Raw genomic sequence first — 22,678 nt, 5'->3', positions numbered from 1 at the left:
TATTTTCCCTCGCTTCATAGAGATAACATCAATTTTTTTAAAATGTGATTAAAATAGCACAAGAGTGGGGGCTTGGCCTGAAGCGCCAGCGATGTGGCAGCTCCTCTGATGGCCTCCGTGTGAAGCCCACAGTTCGTATTAATTTCTAGATGTTCTCGCCGTCGTTCTAAAGAACTAAAGCTAGCCGCAGCAAGCTACACTCCAGATCTGCACTGGGTGGCAATATGGACCTCTAGCGCATCTCAGATCCATGAGACGCAGCTCCCAAATCCTCTGGCGCCTGCCGCCATGTAGTTTCAAGATGGCGCACGAACAGAGGGCTTCTCATCGCAACGCTGCACCCGGGGCTAGTGGCTGTTGTCAGCAATGGTATCTCGCTATATCAAGGGCGCTCACACCCTGATGGTCCCGAGCCCTTCTAACATCTTACTTGGGTCAGCACACTGAGACTGAAGGCCGTCCACGACCGCTAAGGGAGGGTGACTCGCCACAACGCCGAGCAAGAGCACTGCCCTGCCTTGACGGCAATCGCAGAGGAAGCAGACAATACAAGCAATAACTAAGTTCTGCCGGGGAGCGTGGCGGGGGCGGCCGACCTCTGATGACGGGCAATAATTGAATCCAGCTCTAGCCCGACCTACCCTGCACGTGCCGTGCTTCCCTGGCAGGGCTGACTGGGTGTCCCAGACGACGTAGGACTCTGCTAGCCCTGCAGGGCCTGTCGGCCACAGCCTACGTCAAAGTAAATTCTTACCCCATTCTGCCACTGGGGCCCGACCTTGGTCCGACCCGCTCTGCCACCTGGGGTGGCTGCCTGGCTCGCCGCCTGCCGCTGTGGGGGGTCGCCTTCTCTTGGAGGATTAGCTCAGGCGCCTATAGCTTAGCCATATACTCACCCGCCCCCCCAGGTTCACACGGGGGCGGCCCTCGTCGAGTCTCCACACAGGCCCTCCACAGGCCGCCCCGAGGCCATCAGCAGGCTTTCTCTCCTCAGTGGTGGCGGGGGACGGTGGTGGCCTCATTCTCAGTGCGACTGCGCCTGGGGGGCTTTCTCCTCTGCGGCCGCCACCCGCCCTGGCTTCACCCACTCCAAAGTCCTGCATCCTCCACCTGGTGAGCTCCGGCTCACAACACAGCATCTCCCTGGAGCCTCAGGACCCCGCTGCAGCCGTTTGGGGTAATAGCACCCGCCCAGCCTGAAGGGACACCTGGCTGGTTTCCTTAGGAACAAACTATCCGGCAGGCATCATCACCTTGAGGTCGCTATTGGGAGCCTGGGGCCAGAAAGCCCGCAAGTGGCTGAAAAGCCTGTGTCTCACTTCGCCCTCATCATCGCTCAGGCCTTTGCCACCGCAGAGTGACCCGGAGGACCCTGACCTGCATTAACGAGTATAACCCACCATCTACTGGGAGCCCGGCTCAGCTGCAATCTCATCAAGTGGCCCAGCCACCCACCCAAGTCCTGATCTAATCTACGCTCTCTCTGCTCAGATTGCGGCCGTGCTTGGAGGGCCCTCATTTCTGCTCCACTCGCCCCCTTATCCCTGCTGAAATCCACCCACTTCCAGAGCTGCTTTCTCCATCTGGGGCACCTTGGCCCAGAACTCCACATCTCCCCTGGAGCCACAGGTCCCTACTGCATCCATCTGGGGTAATCTCGGCCCCTCGTTATGAGGGGGGTGGCGGTCTGGCTTTCTTGGAAGGAAATTACCCTGCAGGCACCACCACCTTGAGTGCGCTGCTGGGAGCTTGATGCCACAGACCCTCCAGGTGGGTGAAGAGCCAGTGCATCACACCGCTCTTGCCATGCCCTAGGCCCTCGCCGCCTCTGAGTGGCCCTGGGGACCCCAACCCGTATGATCGGAAATAATCTTCCAACCACTGGGAGACCAGCCTAACGGCGACTTCACCAAATGGCCCTGCCACCCATCCAATACCTGAATTAATTCATGTTCTCTCCTCCCAGCTCTCAAATCCACGTTTCATGCGGTTCCATTTTACTCTCAGTGCTGTGCGGGACCTGGCGGCCCTCTGCCCACCCTCCAGAGCGACAGACCACACTGGACCCCTTCCTCCCTGGTCTCTCTATCCCAGAAATCACCCAGGAACCCCTCAACGGAGTGCTGAAACAATGGCCAAACATCTCAAACCCGCTAAGAACTCTGACATTACAACCATGCTGCTTTAAGCGGATAAGGGAAAAGAATCCGAGCCTCCAAAACTCACGCCTCAAAAACCCTCGGAGGACAGAGGAGACCTGGCATTCAAGGACGACATCCAGGCTTTCATGTTGGACATCAAGGCGAAATTTAGATCATGCATGTCGGAGCTCTCTACCAAGCTGGAGCGGACAGACCAGAGGGTTTCAGACGCGGAGCAGAGGTTAGGAGAAGTGGAGGACTACCCGGGAACATAGTGCAACTCTGGCGTAAGTACATTGCTCAATCCAAGCTCTTCGTGATAGAAGTGAAATCCTCGAATTCAAACAGGAGGAACTCGAAAACAGGGCCCGACGCAATAATCTGTGGATACGAGGGGTTGCCTCCTCGGTACTGGATAAGGATCTAGATGAATACGTGGGTGACTTCTTTCAATCGTTACTACCACATTTGGACAAGTCATTGCTTATGCTAGACCGCACCCACAGACTGTGCCCTCGACGTGGTGTGGAGTCGGACCTCCCAGATGTGCTAACAAGGATACACTTTTACACTACCAAAGAAGCTATGTCGACAATAGAGCGATCCCGAGACTAGATGACATTCCAAGGCTCCCCGCTTCAGATTTACCAGGATCTCTCCCTCTTGACACTAGAGAAGAGAAGGGCTCTTCGGCCTCTCACGCTCTTCCTCCGGGTTCACCAAATCCAATACCGATGGCTGTTCCCGACGGCCGTCCAATTCTCGTACAATGGAACCCTTCGCAAGATCTGCAACCTTGATGATGAGCAGCGATTCTCTGCCCGGATTCCCTTGGTGTGGCTGGTGACCCCCCCCCCCAGCGGATCGCACTGATGATGAAGCGGGGTCCTCTCTTTCCAAGCCAAAGCGCTCGTCCTGGACGAGGGTGCAGAGGAACCGGAATGTAAGATGACCATCTTTGGTCCTACGAAAGAACAGGTGGCTTGAAAACTACGAGCCACAAGAACACTGCTGCGGGCTTCACAAAGCCCACGACCAACTCCAAGGTGTATGCCACCAAAACTCCCTTGGAGCAGAATTCAGACTTTGTTCCTTTCTTAGCCCTGTTGGCTGGACGGAATGGTATTGGCCCCATTGGCCATGGGATACGCCGGACCAAAATAATCGGCTTCCCAATCTCCTGCAAATTTGGACTCTCAACCTCCCGTTGGAGGTCAAAGCTAGAAGTTCTACCCTCCCATTGGAGGTTGTTGTTAAAACCTCAGCCAGACGATGCTACATCTTGATCAAGCCTCCAGATGATGACTGAGCCCCATTCTGCCCAACCCCCACCCCGGGGATCCACGGAAGCCAAGGACGCACACCCTCCGCACCAGAAACTGAAATTCATCACGCTAAATGTCAGTGGTCTGAACTCCACCCCTAAAAGCAAATCTACGCTACAACGCTTACAGGATGGGGAATCCTCTGTGGTTTTTCTGCAGGAGACTCACTTAATCCCAGCAGACTTTACCCAGATCGCAGATGATTTTTTTCCACTGCAATTCCTGGCCTCCAATGGCACCAAGAAAGGGGGCACTGCCATTCTCTTCACAAGAGGTCTCAGACCACAAATTCTGGAGACCCCACGTAGCCCTGCGGGGCCGCTTTATGGCAGTCAAATGCCTGATTTATGGACAGCTCTTCTCCCTCATCTCAGTCTATGCTCCAAATGACAAACAAGAGGGGTTCTACAGTGACTTGGAAGAATCTCTCTTCCCGTTCATCGAGGGCCAGACTAGTATGGGAGGAGACTTCAATGGGGTCCCGACCCGCTTAAGGACACATTGCATCCCCCGGCCCACAGTGACTCTAGACATTGCGGCAGGCCTTCTCCACCTGTTCAGGACCCTGGATGTGGTGGACACATGGAGTGCTCTATCCCAATGAAAGAGACTAATCTTTCTACTCATATGCCCACAGAACCTATTCCCGGATCAACCTCCTGCTGGCCTCCCCCCAGATTTTGGCCTTCGCTGACGACATCATCATTGGCCCCAGGGTGCTTTCCGACCACGCCCCAGTTGCCCTGGCGCTCCGGGCCCATGACCCTGACCCTCCTCCTCAAGGCTGATGGAACTTACATGACCCTGTCCTCAAAGCTATCCATAGCTAAGACAATCAAGAATTTCTTCAGGGAAAACTGGAACGAGGACACATCCCCAGCTAACACCTGGGATGCTATGAAAGCAGTGGTGCGAGGATAACTATTCGCCCAGGGAGCAGCCTTTCACAAATGCAGGCGGCAATCCCACATAGTCCTGGAAAATGAGGTCCACGAAGCGAAGGCGGTCTGCAAATGCAAAAACTGGACCCTGAAATCCCATCTGACCCTACAGGCTGCGCTAAAGAGGCTGGAGGCACACTATGCTGAGGAAACTGCTAAGCTGCTGGCTAAAACCAAACAAGGGTACTATGCCAAAAGCAATAAGGCGAACAAACTATTAGTTGACAAACTCGCCAAGGCAAAGAACTGAACACTATCTTGGGCCTACAGGACCCCCAAGGCAAAGTGCAATTCGCAGAACAGGAAAAGCTATGACTTGCAGTCGCCCACCTCTCAGGCATAATGTCAGCAATCCCGAGGAATCACGAAGAACAACAGGACTACCTCCAAGGTGATGCTCTTCCTCGACTTAAGGACGCGGCGAGAGAGAGCCTTGAGGCCCCTATCACAGGTGAGGAGATCGACGCAGCTATTAAGAGACTGAAATCCAGAGCCCCGGGCCCAGGCGGGTACACAAGACGGTTTTACAACATTTTCCGCCCCCCAACTTATTGCGCATCCGACAACCTTATTCAACTCTTTTGCCGCCTTAGGAACTATCACCCCCTCTATACAGGAATCAATCACAGTCCTCATCCTTAAGCCAGGGAAAGACCCCAGGGATAATAACTCATTCATACAGGCCCATCTCACTATTAAAACTAGATGCCAGAAATTCTGGCAAACCGCTTGGCAGGCGTCCATCCCAATATTATAGACCTGGATCAGATGGGATTCATAATGCACAGGTCGAATGGGGACAATATTCGCAGAGTCCTGAATCTAATAGACGTCGCGAACCAGGATTCGGGGAAGCTTGCTTTGCTGGCCCTAGACGCAACCAAAGCATTTGACAAAGTGAACTGGGCATTCCTGTGACTCTCCCTCGAATCCTTCCACTTTGGGCCCACCTTTCAAAAGCTTGTATTAGCTAACTACCAATCCCCAAAGGCCCTCCTTAGAGTCAATGTCCTCCTGTCTGACCCGATTCCTTTGACCTGTCGAACCAGACCGGGATGCCCCCTCTCGCCCTTACTTTTTGCCCTGGACATGCAACCCCTCGCCCAATAAATCCGTCTAAACTCTCAGATCAAAGGCCTCCAAGTGGGCCCCTGCCAACATAAGATCACACTTTACGCCGATGATGTGCTACTATCTATAACAGATATCTCCACTTCATGGAAGCCAGCCCTCGCTGAGATTCATAAGTTTGGGAGGGTAGCAGGCTTTACCATTAACTTAGGGAAATCAGTAGCTCTGGGAATTGGGTTGAGGCCGGGGGAACGGGAATCCCTTCAACCCCTATGCCTGATTCGATGGAGTGAAAAGGCCATTCCCTATCTTGGGGTCCAGATTCCTGCCCGCCCGGGAGACATCTATCTGGCGAACTTCCCTTCACTTTTCAAAGAACTGGAGAGGGGCCTTGACCGATGGCTCCCACAGGAGATCTCGCTTCTGGGCCGTTTCACCCCCTGCAAAATGAATCCCCTCTCACAGTTCATCTACGCTTGCACGTTCCTCCCCACTACAATCCTGCTGCCCCCGCTTCGGCGTCTACAAAGGAAAATATTTGGATTCATTTGGAGGGATAGGAAATCGCAAATCCCCCAGAAGACCATGATGAGCAGCTCCAGACTCGGTGGCTTGGGGGTCCCCGACCTCCGGAAGTATGAGGTAGCAGCACAGTTAGCCCACACGCAGGCTTGGGTCATCTCCTCTGGGCACCCAAAATGGGTAGAGATAGATCAGTCTCACCTGCCCCTTCCCCAGCGCTTCCGACGCACTCTTCCTCCTTTTGTATCACCAACCGGGAGTGCACTCACAAGTTACTTCTACTATGGTATTATCCCCCGCTCCGCTTGCACCACTTCCACTGGGCCTTTGGACCCCCTATGCTGGCGCCGGTGTGGACTCCCGGGGTCCTACCTCCATATGTGGTGGACATGCCAAGTGGTAAAGGAATTTTGGTTCCAATGCATTGCTACAATTAAAGACATCACTCAGGCGGTGATCCCACTGGAGCCTGAACCCCTCTTCCTGGGAGTCCCAATTCCGGGCACCTACCCGAGAACCGGCAGGAGAGCTGCCCTCTTAACACAACTTTTGCTGGCCGCAAAGATCACAGTGGCGCGCCCTTTAAAGTCTGCTGAGGGCCCCCTGAAGACTCTTTGTTGGCTAAAACCTTGGGAGATTCTGATAGCAGAGAAAATCACTGCAGTCAACGCTGGCCTTCTTCACCCCTTGTCAAACACTTGGGCACCTTTCCTAGACCATGACCAGAACTTCCCGGCACTAACTTACAAACCGTGGCTGGTCGCAAGGGTCCTTCAGCCGGATCGCGAACGGCTGGTGCCGACCCATGCTCTGCCAGATCCTGGCGACAGTTGAGGGGGGGAGAAGGGAGGGCAGTGGGCATGCTCGTATGTTGAACTGGAGGCAATTTGTTGTCTGTTGTCTGCTAAATTAATTGTCATCTGTGTGTTGGTTTAAAATAAACAAGACCGGTTGCTCGGTTATGGTTGGTGGTGTGGATGACAGGAGTTTAGAGAGGCGGATTAATGAAGGTTTGCAGATGCTCGAGAAAGCCTTTTTAAGCACAAGTGATTTCTCGAAAACTCATCGAAAAATCACTTTATCAGTGAGAAGAAATAAGGGTAATCAATAGATTTGCCGAGTGATAATTAAGGTAGCTTTAGTAGAAGAGTGGTAATTATTTTAACTACATACAGAAAGTAATCCCTGGCTTGTCAAAAATGTGAAGGATTGCTTTGAGCATGTAATGAAAATAATATGCGTAGCCATTCGCAATAAGGAGATTTGTGGAGGTTGACAAGTGTACAGGTAGCAATGTTTAGTACCTTGTTCAGCAGAGCAAAGAAATATAGGAGAGTCCCCTGAGGAGACTAGAGCAGTAATGCAGCCTGCTAAGAACTCGGGTCAATGGGTGCTGTAGTAGCATGATAGGTGAGGAGGGAGGTATTTTATGGATGTTTAGCAGGTTAAATCTGGCAGCCAAAGCTGTGAGTAGGCCACACCCCTGACAAAGAAAAACCTCACATTGCATTTGTGAATGGGTTAAGGAGGTCAGGAGAAATAGGAGGGGTTATGGCAGTCCATTGAAAGCCAGAAGAAAGATCATTTTAGATCTAGAGAAGCAATGCAGCAACATCCAGTAACAATGGATGGGGGAGGGAGGGCACAGTACTTGTGTATAATTGGAAAACAGATTATATGAGAATACAAAGGTGGGGATTTGTTTGTTGAGAGAAAAGGTATAGACCGTGACGAGGAGTGGACCAAGGACAAACCCTGAGGGACCACTGCCAGGCACAGGGTGGTGGAGTAGATCCCAGTGTTCCACGTAATGGAAAATGAATGATCAGTGCAGATGAGTGCATCCAGATGAGATGACCTTGTATCTGGGATGGAGCACTGGGAGAATGAGTATCAAGACAAAAGGGGTAGAACACAGATGCAGTGGGGAGCTGCATTGAGAGAATTAGCAAAAAGAGTAAGGCCTGTTTCTAATGACTGTCCGCTGAGGAATCCAGAACGGCTCACAGAGTCTGTTGGTCTCAAGGGGTCAGACTATCTACACATTTTCTTGTCCGCAAAAATGTAGCAAATAAATTTTGTTCCTGAAATAATGTGGCTTCCTTAGGCTCATAGGTCAGTTCTAGCAGTTACTTTATTATAGATACTCATGTTACATTGAGTTAGCTCAGTAGGAACAAACACTACAAACACTGGCTCCCATCACCCAGGCAGGGGTTCTCCCAACTGCCTAGGTTTAGAACCCACACCACAAGCATTCCCTCACTCACACCATAACATTCCATCTTACAGCACAGTCTTCTGCATTTATCCCCAAGCCCTATATAAGCACATCTCTCTTTCTTCCAGATATCATCACATACAAACAAAGCACATCATAACAAATCTCCTTTCTTCATACATTCATCACATACTTAAACTCACGGGGTATCACATATCACCAACACACACACGGTGCACCTTATTTTATGAGAGGCGCTACTCTGAATCAGCAATGCGGAAGGCATCCCCCCTTTCTACTCTTGCTGATATTACATAACAGCAACTCTTATATGGTGGACCGCTTTCTACTTTGGCTGGGGTACACCACGCCACTACCACACACTTTTGGTGGAATGCAAACACACACCCCTATCTACTAAGGCTGTGCAACAATGCACAACCTCACACTTTGTAAGGAAGGCATACATCCCCCCTATCGACTGGTTGACACAGACACGTGTCACTACCACACTCACAAAGCGGAAGGCATACACCCCCCCCTATCTATTCTGTTTGGCACAAACTTGTGACGCAACCACTCTAGATAAGCGGAAGGCATAGATCCAACCTATTTAATCTGGTCGGCACACAACTCACAACCACGCTCACATAGTTGAAGGCATACATCCCCCTCTATTTACTTTGGTTGACTCAACAACTCAATCGCTCTCACACTGTGGAAGGCATACATCCCCCCTGTTAAGGAACCTGGGATTGGTAACCCTAGGTCTCCTGGGGGCAACCAGACGTGGTCTCCCTCTCACTGTGCTTAGAGAGGCATCAGCTTCACCTCACTGATGATCCCCAACAAGGGTGAAACACGTGTATGGGGTTGCTGGTGGTACTCTCGTTCAGATTGGAATTGCCATTGTATTTCGGTGCTGGACTGCCCCTGGGCAGGACAAAGACTGATATGCAAATGGATATTTCCCATCTGTGAAAGGCACAGTGAGTAAAAGCAGTGGCTGCGAACTCTCAAGTGGTTAATAACCACTGAACAGGTTATCATGTCTGTTCTTGCGAGAGAGGGGCGCCCGCTACCTTTGTAAAACTATTTGTTAAGGAACCTGGGATTGGTAACCCTAGGTCTCCTGGGGGCAACCAGACGTGGTCTCCCTCTCACTGTGCTTAGAGAGGCATCAGCTTCACCTCACTGATGATCCCCAACAAGGGTGAAACACGTGTATGGGGTTGCTGGTGGTACTCTCGTTCAGAATGGAATTGCCATTGTATTTCGGTGCTGGACTGCCCCTGGGCAGGACAAAGACTGATATGCAAATGGATATTTCCCATCTGTGAAAGGCACAGTGAGTAAAAGAAGTGGCTGCGAACTCTCAAGTGGTTAATAACCACTGAACAGGTTATCATGTCTGTTCTTGCGAGAGAGGGGCGCCCGCTACCTTTGTAAAACTATTTGTTAAGGAACCTGGGATTGGTAACCCTAGGTCTCCTGGGGGCAACCAGACGTGGTCTCCCTCTCACTGTGCTTAGAGAGGCATCAGCTTCACCTCACTGATGATCCCCAACAAGGGTGAAACACGTGTATGGGGTTGCTGGTGGTACTCTCGTTCAGATTGGAATTGCCATTGTATTTCGGTGCTGGACTGCCCCTGGGCAGGGCAAAGACTGATATGCAAATGGATATTTCCCATCTGTGAAAGGCACAGTGAGTAAAAGCAGTGGCTGCGAACTCTCAAGTGGTTAATAACCACTGAACAGGTTATCATGTCTGTTCTTGCGAGAGAGGGGCGCCCGCTACCTTTGTAAAACTATTTGTTAAGGAACCTGGGATTGGTAACCCTAGGTCTCCTGGGGGCAACCAGACGTGGTCTCCCTCTCACTGTGCTTAGAGAGGCATCAGCTTCACCTCACTGATGATCCCCAACAAGGGTGAAACACGTGTATGGGGTTGCTGGTGGTACTCTCGTTCAGATTGGAATTGCCATTGTATTTCGGTGCTGGACTGCCCCTGGGCAGGACAAAGACTGATATGCAAATGGATATTTCCCATCTGTGAAAGGCACAGTGAGTAAAAGCAGTGGCTGCGAACTCTCAAGTGGTTAATAACCACTGAACAGGTTATCATGTCTGTTCTTGCGAGAGAGGGGCGCCCGCTACCTTTGTAAAACTATTTGTTAAGGAACCTGGGATTGGTAACCCTAGGTCTCCTGGGGGCAACCAGACGTGGTCTCCCTCTCACTGTGCTTAGAGAGGCATCAGCTTCACCTCACTGATGATCCCCAACAAGGGTGAAACACGTGTATGGGGTTGCTGGTGGTACTCTCGTTCAGATTGGAATTGCCATTGTATTTCGGTGCTGGACTGCCCCTGGGCAGGACAAAGACTGATATGCAAATGGATATTTCCCATCTGTGAAAGGCACAGTGAGTAAAAGCAGTGGCTGCGAACTCTCAAGTGGTTAATAACCACTGAACAGGTTATCATGTCTGTTCTTGCGAGAGAGGGGCGCCCGCTACCTTTGTAAAACTATCCCCCCTTTCTACGCACCCTTTTTTTCTTCATTAACCATGTCAGTAGTAGGCATGAAAATACTCAACGTTCAACACTCAACCATAAATGCTAAAAACACAGCTCAACTCAGCATGGCATTACATTTTACAATAACATTGCTAAAAGTCCATAGTTGAACAACAACTCTAAAGCTACAATTCCTCAGAATTGTTATTTCCTATGTTTACATCTCATTTTTCACACATGTCTTTCAAACTCAATACCCTTATTACTTTAGACATCTTATAGTACTAAAGTCCTAAAGTCCATATTGCTTCCAGGCAACCTATGTAACATTCCTAAATTTTAAACTAAAACAGTGCAGCAGTGATTATCCTTTCACACTCACTGCAGTATCAACAGACATTGCCTAAACAATTTATACTTGCTGCACAAATTCTTACATTGCTCCACATTAAACAAATAGTACGAGTATGAAACTCATACTGGATTCATATACTTACTTCAACATGCCACTTAATTTCCTCAATTGCAACTGCATGGTTCTTATAAATATATTCCACAAGGGATATCAGCTGTGCGTTGGACACACGGCTTCAGCTTCATCCTTAATATGTGCATTGTTATCACCCATTGGCACAGTACCTTAGTTCCTCATCAACAGCAAGCTGCAGACAAAAGAAGTTCACTTCGAACTTCAGACAAAAATGTGGACCACACGAGTTTCTACTCCGCTGCCGCAAAACATTGTGGTCCAACTGTTAGCTTCCTTCTGCAGCTGGAACAGAGCGTGGCTGCACCATCAACATTGACACTGTTCTGGGCAGCGCTCCATCTTCCCCCATTAAATATACATTTATCCCAGGTTGCCGTTACCTAACCCAATACCTCAGATCACATGCTCCTGTTCCAAATCGAAGACACTCATTCATTAACAATGCACAGTGTTACGGAGTGGACCTCCGATTTGTATTTCCCCTTTAAGGGGGTGTGTACCTTGGTACGGTGTTACCCTTTTAAGATGGGCCATGACCATGTCATGGCCCAAGATAATAAAAGGGAGCCTGCAGGCACGTGCCGGCAGAACGGCCGCAGGCACCATGACCAACTAACTGGTGTGTGTGTCTTTTATTGTGGCCTGCAGGCCCGCCCTGTAGACACAGGGCCTGCAGGCCACGGTGCCCTGAAGTTCCCTGTTTAGCCTGCAGGGCAGGATCCTATGAAGGACCACGGCCAGCCGTGCCGATCACTGAGGCTCTGAAGCCTCCCCAGTGCTGGTGTCCCATAGCACTGTAAGGTGGGGCTGGTGCGATGTCCATGGCCAGCCCCCACCCATGCAACCTCCGAGGCCCTGAGCCTCCTGATGCTGGTGTCCCATAGCATCCAACGGGGGAGCTGGTATGATGTCCCATGGCCAGCTCCACCCCCTAACATTGGCGAAGAGGAGGAAGTCGTCTCTTTCTCAAGATGGGAAAGGAGAGGGAGAAGACCACAGACTCACAAAGTGTAAGCAGTCTCTACGTCCCTTCAGCACAGGACCCGACCCTCACTGCAGACAGGAAGGACCCCCGCTTCACCGCACGTACTACGGCAGTAGCCCAGGCCACCCTGCAGTGAGCTGCATCCTGAGGTGCCTGGAAAGAAGTAGGGAAAGTGGAGCGGCCACAGCCGGTCCCTTCAGCATAGCACACGACCCTCACTGCAGCCAGGAAGGACCCGCGCTTCACCGCACGTACTGCAGCAGTAGCCTGGGACACCCTGCAGTGAGCTGCATCCCGAGGTGCCTGGAAAGAAGGAGGGAAAGTGGAGCGGCCACAGCCGCAAAGTAAGTGGCGGTTCCTGGGGGGATAAAGCGGTACTTCTTTTCCCCCACGGCAACCGCCGCACGCAAAAAGGAAATGGGCTCCGAGCCCCGCAGCATGAAGTGTGACGTCGGCCGCACAGCAAGGGGAGCCAGAAGTGTTACCCCCTCCAAGAACAGGAAAGAATGCCCCGTGACCCCGGCTGCAACTGCGATGATGCCCGCCGGCCGTGAATTAGAGGTGGCACCCGCCACAACCAAGACAACCCCAGAAGAGGTGTGCGGCCTGCCCCTCTCCACCTCGCCGCCGAGCGGAGGAAGCTGCGTGGCAACCGCCGCACCAAAGGAGTGAGGTGCCCTTTTCCCCACCCGCCGAGAAATTGAAGCGGCATCGGCCGCAACAAGGAAGTGCTCCGGGAAGAGGCATCGCTCGCCGGGAAAGAGGTGAGCTGCCCGACCCACCCCCCTCTCTTTCCCCCACAGATGCCGAGGCCTGCCCTGCAGCCTCTGACAAAGGGAGACCTGACCGGCCCCTCCCCCGCATGCCCGCACCACAGGCCGGGACGGAGGGTAAGCGGCACGAGCCGCAGGGGGGAAAGCCACAGCTGCACCTCCCCCACCTGCTGTAAAGGAGAAGCAGCGTCTGCCGCAACGAAGAGGAGCTGCCCCTCCCCCACTCAACCCGAAGTGGCCACAACTGCGGTATCCGCCACGTGGAGAAGTGAGCTGCCCATCCCCCGCATGCCTGCCACCACCACCACAGGCCAGGCCAGAAGGAAAGCGACACGAGCCACGGGATGGAGCGCTGTAACTGTGCTGCCGCCATTCCGCCTGAGAAAAGAAATTCTCCAGAGCGGAGCGAAGAATGCAGGAAGGCGCTACTCCCTGGCCATCGTCAGACTCAGCCCGCCAGTGGTGAGTGCTGCACTGCCCCGTGGGAGCTATAAATAGAGCCAAACAAAATGTGCGCTTTATGCCGGTGCTGCCCGCATGTCCCCAGGACCTACCCTCAAATAATCCCCAAGGCCCATCATCAAGGAACGGCAAGCGGAGAGCCCTGGCTCTGGGGGCTGCCGGGGTGTGGGTGCCCCAGCATTCATCCCCAGGCGGCCCATGGGGTCGGTAAAGAGGAGCCACAGAGCTCTAGTGGCCGCCACACATCAAGAGGCACGGAAGCAGCACTTACACCACAACCAGAGTAAAATTGCACCTCAGGGACTGGGGGCCTGCAGCACCAAGATCATGCCAACGCGTACAAGCCACAGGAGACATCACCCCGTGCATCCTGGGCCCATGGGGCGCACTCTGACATAAAAGAAAAAAAAGGAAGGGAAAGGAAGGGTTGCAGCTCTCACGAGTGCTTGTGCGCCCTCCTGGGCAGGTGTCTCCAACACTGTGCCATGGAAGGAAATAAACATAGGAATGGAGCAGCCTGGATGCCCGGAGGCTTGGGGATCGCTGCCCTGCCCACATCAAGGGACTATGCCGATGTGGCCCCTGGTACCTACCAGGCGCGGCTTTGCCGGCTGTGAACTGTACTGGCAACAGACCTGGACCCGGGGAGTGACTCCGGAACCAACGCTCATGAAGAATGAATTGGTCTCCTGCAGTCCCGCCTCAGCGTTAAGAGGACTCAGTAGAATGCGTAGTGATGCTGTGAACTGGCATAGTATGTACATAGTTAAAGTGGTCTCAGTAGAGGACAGCAATGTGAAGCTGTGCTCCGGTAGTCGGATGGAGTGTCCTAAAATGGTGGCAGTTCCATACCGGAGGTTAATAAACGGTTCTGTAATTTGCGGTACAACTGCCAACCATCCACCAGAGAGGGACCCACTGCGACTGGCACCTGTGGGGGGGGATTAGTTGACAGATGGTGACACTTAGGAAGTCAGTGATGTTTGTGGTTACAATGGTTAACCGTTATGTTGGAATCGCACATGTTTGTTCCCTATGGAAAAGGAGGGATGTTACGGAGTGGACCTCCGATATGTATTTCCCCTTTAAGGGGGTGTGTACCTCGGTACGGTGTTACCCTTTTAAGATGGGCCATGACTACGTCATGGCCCAAGATAATAAAAGGGAGCCTGCAGGCACGTGCCGGCAGAACAGCCGCAGGCACCATGACCAACTAACTGGTGTGTGTGTCTTTTATTGTGGCCTGCAGGCCCGCCCTGTAGACACAGGGCCTGCAGGCCACGGTGCCCTGAAGATCCCTGTTTAGCCTGCAGGGCAGGATCCTATGAAGGACTACGGCCAGCTGTGCCAATCACTGAGGCTCTGAAGCCTCCCCAGTGCTGCAGTCCCATAGCACTGTAAGGTGGGGCTGGTGCGATGTCCATGACCAGCCCCCACCCGTGCAACCTCTGAGGCCCTGAGCCTCCTGATGCTGGTGTCCCATAGCATCCAACGGGGGAGCTGGTATGATGTCCCATGGCCAGCTCCACCCTCTAACACACAGGAACCGCACGTACGTCATCTCCATAGCACGTATGAAAGATGCTTTTAGGGCCTTTCCTCTGACACTTCCCTTCACGCAACAGGAGTATACTCCGAACAGCATGCGCACTCCAAAACATTCAGAACTCCACCAACATCTACACAGGACGTGTGATGTCACCAAATGCACAGCCGGCATCACAGGAGAAATGTCTTCTGAGTCCCAACGGCCCGAACTGTTTCAAGGCCGTCACTTCCACAGGCCCTGGCTTCCATCAGGTTCCACCCCAGCACAGCAGTCTCCAAAGACCGGTGAACCATAAGAAAGGGAGGACAACTTCACCAATGCGAGACTGCAGCCTCATTTCCACTTTTCATCCCTCATTTCCACTGAACTGGGCCACACGGGAATCTATTTTCATCTGCTGTTAGCAGCAGCCTTAACACAGAGAGGGATCTTCATACTGGGTCACTCCCTTTGCTTCTTCCTCCCTGCATTCTTCCTCAATGCACTGGGAATTCCAGTTAGACACCCTTTTTCTAAGGACGTTATCTTGCTCTGGTGCCCCATTGCTCTGGGTAATGTCTCTGGACCCTGGGACTTCTCCCCTCTTTTCTATCTTCGTCCTGGGTATTCTTCTGGGGGAAAGAACTCAATCACTTCACACTGGGTATTCTGCTTTTACTGTTGGGTCCCTCTATAGCTGCTTTTCATTCTTTGCCCATGGGACTTCTGAAGTGCTCCCTTTCTTCTTCTTCTTCTGGGGCTGTGGGGACAGTGCTTCTTTACCCTTGGGAATTTCTGTAACTTCCCTTCTTTTTGCCCAAGGTGATGGGACTTACTTGTGAACCCCCACAACCCCCCTGCAGCACACTGGTCACTTTAAACTTCTCTCTTTTGCCATGCAGGTCTGTTTCTTGCTTTCTTGAAGACCATCCTCGTCGCCAGTGAAATATTGTGGCTTCCCTATGCTCATAGGTAAGTTCCAGCAGCTACTTTATTATAGATACTCCTGTCAAATTGAGTTAGCTCAGTAGGAACAAACACTGACTCCCATCACCCAGGCAGGGGCTCTCCAACTTCCTAGGCTTAGATACCTCACCACAAGTATTCCCTCACTCACACCATAACATAACATCTTACATTACAGGCTTCTGGATTCATCCCCAAGCAGTATATAACAGTTCAATGTTTGCTGTATGTTCCACAAGGAATGGACCAGACTGGTTTTGCTCAAATGCTTATTGTCTACAAATATTTGAACTAGGGCAAACATGAAGTAGGCTATGGTGGCTGAACAATTTACAAAGAAATATAGTAAAGTCATTGTTTTTATGTTATACAGCAAACATAGTAAACAAAAAAAGTACTTCATTTTTGCCATAGTACTAATGTTTTTAGAGAATATGAATTTGGACAAAACACGTTTGCTCCATTCCATACTACTGAAGCACCAAAGCTAAAGCTAAATGGATTTGCTCAATTTTTAAATCCAGTGCAAATGTTAAATAATATGACCCCAGATAATGAATGATGCGGATGAAAGCTACACATTCGAGAACACTGGAATAGTGAGGAAGAAGAGACACCAGTCTATAGTTGGATTCTGGCAGTCAGTGGTGGATTTCTTAAAAATGGGTATGAGGGCATCCTTCATGAATAAAACTAGGGAGATGCAAAAAGAAAGTCAAAGATGAAGTATCAGGGTGCCAATACATGACTGTTTGTAGAGCAGCAGGAGCAGAGGAGGAGTTTTCAGCCTGTAGGGTCGGTGCCAGGAGGTTAATATTGATGAGATGGTTTGGGTTGGCGTAGTGGAGAGAAGGAAGGAGAATGGGGAGAGTGAGAAGGGCAACAGGATATTCACGATCTTAAGAGTTTTTAGTGGAAAAGGAACTGGCAAAGTCATCAGCTGAGATTGAAGCGACAGAAGAGCAGGGTTGGTGGGAAAAACATTGAATGGAGGGCCATTGACAGCATGCCACGATGAGAGCAGGAAGAGGAGATGAGGTTAGTGCAAGTATTGTAATGGACTGAGTCCAGAGCATTAAGGAGAGCAGCAAGGAGACACGTAAAGTGGCGTTTGTGCAAATAGCATAGGCTTAACCTCATGGTGTTCTTATTGGTTGGATGGCTGGGGAGATCAATTCTTGAGGTTGAAGATCGAAAGTGAGTCAAGGGGCGAGTTTTACTAATGCTCAAAGGGAACTGCCAGCATTGAGTTGCCTAACTCCCACCTATCATCCACTGCTCTGAGTATTTCCTGATGGGATCTACTGTGTGTGGAGCCTTTAATGTCTTCATCCTTCTTTAGAAATTATGTGAGGATTAATACATGTTGTTCAGTGTATTAGTCTTTAAGAATATGGAAATACATGTAGGTATGGAAATACTATGTTCCCATTTTGTATATTTTATCTGAGATTTTAATGCTGAATTTTACCTTGCTCAATTGATATGACTTACAAAGTCTAAGACGTTCTCTTTTGTGAACATGATTAAGGAAAAATGTAACAGAGGGTGAGCCTTGAGTGCATCTTTACATGTCACTTTTTCCTTTAACTGAGATTTGCAAGTGGTGTAGGCATCACTGTGAGTTCATGACAGTGGTGAGGGGGTAGAACGATCCGGACAGGGGACAGACTTACCACTGAACTTCTCAGCTTCCGGGTCTTCTACATTGATCGCAATCACTTTCCAATCAGTTTCCCCCTCATCAATAAGAGCCAATACACCAAGGACCTTTACTTGAATTACTTCCCCTCGGGAGGAGACCTGGAAAAAGGAGTAACATTGAAAAAACGTATACATTTCATTTGGCGCAAAAAAGCTCACACATGTTTAAACCATCAACAGAAGACCAGTTCCAATGTTAAGGCTTTAAATGATAAGAAATTAAAACACAGAAGACATGTCTCTAATTTAAATAATGATACTGGCATTTGTGATTTTGTCCCTGGTTACCCCCATTAGGATGACTTGTCAACACTATTTTCTAAAGTGTGTAATGTTTTTAGAAGAGTCGAATTGCAAACCTTTCCTTTTTAGGGATATTATATTGTCTTAATGTATAGTTTTATGGGTCTTAAAAATGTAATAATTGTCTTTTAAACGTCATGATCAATTTGTAAAATCTGTAAATTTAATTATGCATCGCTTTTCGATGGAATGTATGTGAAAGATTCTTTTGAACGGAACCACATGAAAATAAAATAATTAATAAATAATGATACAGGATGGGCTATCGTCTTGTTTACTAAAAGACCTGTGCAATGGTACAGGCAGTAAAGAACAACAAACAGCGCAAGAGACTAAAGCAACATGGAACTTTCTACACATTTCTAGTGCATAAATCAGTGTCACAATATCAGTGACATACCCTGCAAGCACAGAAAAACTACCATGGTCTTTGCTTCATTTTGAATCAATCACAGTCACTAATGTGTCATTCATCCCCGGTTCCAGCCCCTGGATAAATGCCCGGCAGCCCTATCCTCCCGAGTGAAGCGAGGGCGGATAACGAGGGCTCCGGGACATTATCTCCCTTCCAGCCCTTGGAACAGGGGATGAAGGCCATTAGCACCCTGGGTTGCCAAAGCGGTAACCCAGGGTGTTTAAAAAAATATATTTTACTTCCTACAACGGGAAGCGCAGAGTCCCGCTGTAGAAAGGAAAATGCCATTCCGAAATGGGGACCATGCAACGGAAAGTTTTCCCTTTCCAGAGCGGCCTGCAGGAGGTGAAGGAAAGGAGCAGATGCGGCGGCGACCGGGGCAAGTAGGGGTTGTGGTGGGAGAAAGAAAAAAAAGGGACGAAGGGTGGGGGAAAGATGTCGATAGGGGGAGCCGGCCGTCAGGCGGCTTGGAACGCAGGCTTGTGCCGGCGGGTCAAGCCTGCCTTCCTAGCCATCTGATTGGCTGCTCCCCCGACCCCCCTCCCAGGATCTAATGTACATTCAACTGGTCACAATGTGCTATACTTGCTAATTACGAGCAAGTACATTTCTGTATCTGAGAGTCCATACAGCACAAGATCCCAGAGAACAGATGTGTGTGCCCCTCGTCTGTAAGGCTGGCAACATGCCCTGCAATATGTCATGTGATTAACAATTATATGAGGCGAGAGTAGTCGGCAGGGTTCACTTAAGGGTTACATTGTATAAAGCATATGGCGAGGATTAAGGGTTGAACTATGTGCTCAGAACTATTCCACCAAAATCTTCAACTGAAGCACTGTTTTTGAAAAAGTGATAAATGAATGAATTGTGACCTATCATAAACAAATGTTAATGAAAATCTGAGTGAAAATATATTCGTCAAGCAGCACGCTACTCATTTCCACTTTGTGTAGGTGTATCATGGATAAGAAGCAGGTTTCGAACACTGACAACATCCCCAAGCCAATAAGAACAAGTGGCTTTCGGGAGCCACAGCAGCAACAGTGTAGTACCATCATCACCTCTTCATTTTCTTTTTGCTATATTAAGAAATACAGTTAGGACAGAAATGGCGGAGTTACCTTTAGCAGCGTTCCAAACGCATTGTTTGGTTTTCCTTTCCTAAAATGACAGGCAAACTGCTAAACTGTTCCTCTGATGCAAGGTCCTTGTGCGTTTGACTTTTATTGACCGGTTCACGATTCTTTTCCTGAGTTCTCATCAAAGTCCTAGACAGGAATGCAAATCCCATATGTGTCCCTGCGAATTTCCTCATGTGGGCAACACTGATTGGTGATAGCATTTGTGAATCACAGTGGGCTACAGGTAGGCCTGAGTAGAAGACGTGTGGGGGCCCATTTCAACATGATGGTTAGGGGCCCCTTGCTTAGAGTGGAAACAGTCTGAAGCACCACCAGTGGGGTGCAAACATTGGTGCAAACATTACAATGGCGACAAAAACATGTCCAACTCATGTTCCCCCCCAGGCCCCCACCCATGTCTCCCAGCACCCCCACCCCCCAGCCACCAGGGGCAGCCTCCACCAGGCCCCCACCCATGTCTCCCAGCACCCCCACCCCCCAGCAGTGCAGGGGCAGCCTCCACCAGGCCCCCACCCATGTCTCCCAGCACACCACCCCCCAGCCACCAGGGGCAGCCTCCACCAGGCCCCCACCCATGTCTCCCACCACCCCACCCCCCAGCAGTGCAGGGGCAGCCTCCACCAGGCCCCCACCCATGTCTCCCAGCACCCCCACCCCCCAGCCACCAGGGGCAGCCTCCACCAGGCCCCCACCCATGTCTCCCACCACCCCCACCCCCCAGCAGTGCAGGGGCAGCCTCCACCAGGCCCCCACCCATGTCTCCCAGCACCCCCACCCCACAGCCACCAGGGGCAGCCTCCACCAGACCCCCACCCATGTCTCCCACCACCCCCACCCCCCAGCAATGCAGGGGCAGCCTCCACCAGGCCCCCACCCATGTCTCCCAGCACCCCCACCCCCCAGCCACCAGGGGCAGCCTCCACCAGGCCCCCACCCATGTCTCCCACCACCCCCACCCCCCAGTAGTGCAGGGGCAGCCTCCACCAGGCCCCCACCCATGTCTCCCAGCACCCCCACCCCCAGCCACCAGGGGCAGCCTCCACCAGGCCCCCATCCATGTCTCCCACCACCCCCACCCCCCAGCAGTGCAGGGGCAGCCTCCACCAGGCCCCCACCCTTGTCTCCCAGCACCCCCACCGCCCAGCCACCAGGGGCAGCCTCCACCAGGCCCCCACCCATGTCTCCCAGCACCCCCACCCCCCCCAGCACTGTGGGGCACCTGCCAGCAGGCCCCACCCATGTCCAACTCATGTGCCCCACCACCCCCACCCCCCAGCACTGTGGGGCACCTGCCAGCAGGCCCCCACCCATGTCCAACTCATGTTCCCCACCACCCCCACCCCCCAGCACTGTGGGGCACCTGCCAGCGGGCCCCACCCATGTCTCCCACCACCCCCACCCCCCAGCCACCAGGGGCTGCCTCCACCAGGCCCCCACCCATGTCTCCCACCACCCCCACCCCCCAGCAGTGCAGGGGCAGCCTCCACCAGGCCCCCACCCATGTCTCCCAGCACCCCCACCCCCCAGAGGCAGCCTCCACCAAGCCCCCACCCATGTCTCCCAGCACCCCCACCCCCCAGCAGTGCAGGGGCAGCCTCCACCAGGCCACCACCCATGTCTCCCAGCACCCCCACCCCTCAGCCACCAGGGGCAGCCTCCACCAGGCCCCCACCCATGTCTCCCACCACTGTGGGGCACCTGCCAGCAGGCCCCCACCCATGTCCAACTCATGTTCCCCACCACCCCCACCCCCCAGCACTGTGGGGCACCTGCCAGCAGGCTCCCACCCATGTCCAACTCATGTTCCCCACCACCCCCACCCCCCAGCACTGTGGGGCACCTGCCAGCAGGCCCCCACCCATGTCTCCCACCACCCCCACCCCCCAGCAGTGCAGGGGCACCCACCACCAGGCCCCCACCCATGTGCAACTCATGTTCCCCAGCCAACATGTCATCACAATCTAGATCCCTGGTCCCTATGGTCAGCCCCCAAATGCAAAACACCCACCCGAGTATTGCATCCACCCACTCATAATTTGCAATTACATCACAGAACACCAATTGCAAGTTCCGAAACAAACACATTTCCCTCACATACACCCAATGGGTGTCAGTGAATCTCAAAACACATATCATGAAATGCATGAAACCAATGAGATACCACACATTGAAGTTCACCAAAAAAAATATGTATTAAAGGAAACATAAATAGAATAAAAAATGAAGAAACAGAAATGTGAATGTACAAAAATGAAAAGAAGCATGTCCGTTAAAAAAAGCAAAACCAAAAATAAAAATCCAAAGTAATGTTGTCCAAAGTCAATGTCCACAAAACCAAATCCAATGGGAAATAAAAAAGAAAGCCATTGCTCCATGGTTAAAAAGTGAAATAAAAATACAATCCAACTGTGAACTATGTACATGGGAACAAGCCAGGGTCCATTATCTCAACAAAATAAAGGAAACCTATCTAACTACACTAACTAATAAAATAAACTATATACAAAAATGTGGCCAATGTCTGAAAGGTCCAAATAAAATAAAAACAAAAATGAAACCTAACACTACCTACATAACTATGTACAAGGGCAGCGGGCTAGTGTCACGGCTCACTTGTGGATGTCTCGGGCCAGGGCATCATCGAACTCCTCCTCAATGTCCCGGAGGCGGTCCTCCTCCATGGCCCCGAGGGTCCGCAGGGCCGTCGACGTCTCCACCTCCAAACCCCTGCGGATTGCCTCAAGGCACTCGGCCCGCCTCAGGGCCCTCCGCATGGAGTTCTCCGCCCTGACCATTGTGAGCCGTGCCTCTTCCGCCCACTGCCGCTCCGCATCCATGGCGTGGCCCAACCGCTGCCACACGGAAGACACTCTCTGTCCTGGGTCCTCCTGCCCTCCGGCCGATGCCTGCCCCTCCGATGTTGAAGGCCCCGAGCCTTCATGGCTCCCACCACGTTGCTGCTGCTGCTGTGCCTCTGCCCGTGCACTGCCTCCTACTGCCTGCACATCCTCCGCTGGCTGGGGTGCAGTCGTAGATGTGGCCACCCCTGCTGGACGTCCGACTCCCGACTGTGGCAGGGATGCCTCCTCGCACCGTCAGAGGCAGCTCCACAGGGCACCCAGGTGACTGATGGGTGGGAAGATGGCACAGAGGACGACTGGCGCGTA

At 51.7% G+C, this 22,678-nt stretch overlaps 1 protein-coding gene across 1 annotated transcript in view; it reads right to left on the bottom strand.

Annotated features, from left to right (window-relative positions):
- The window catches only part of PPA2 (inorganic pyrophosphatase 2), a 1,510,578-nt gene that overhangs the window by 699,101 nt on the left and 788,799 nt on the right, over window positions 1-22,678 (bottom strand). Inside the window, exon 7 of the mRNA XM_069630955.1 lies at window positions 17,621-17,747. Within this exon, the coding sequence (XP_069487056.1) occupies window positions 17,621-17,747 (127 nt within the window). The remainder of the gene's footprint in view (window positions 1-17,620; window positions 17,748-22,678) is intronic.

The sequence above is a fragment of the Ambystoma mexicanum genome, chromosome 6q (assembly GCF_040938575.1).
Source record: "Ambystoma mexicanum isolate Mex_15411 chromosome 6q, UKY_AmexF1_1, whole genome shotgun sequence".
NCBI lineage: Eukaryota > Metazoa > Chordata > Amphibia > Caudata > Ambystomatidae > Ambystoma > Ambystoma mexicanum.
Note: the sequence above shows the minus strand (reverse complement) of the source record. Positions and strands in the feature narration are given on the sequence as shown.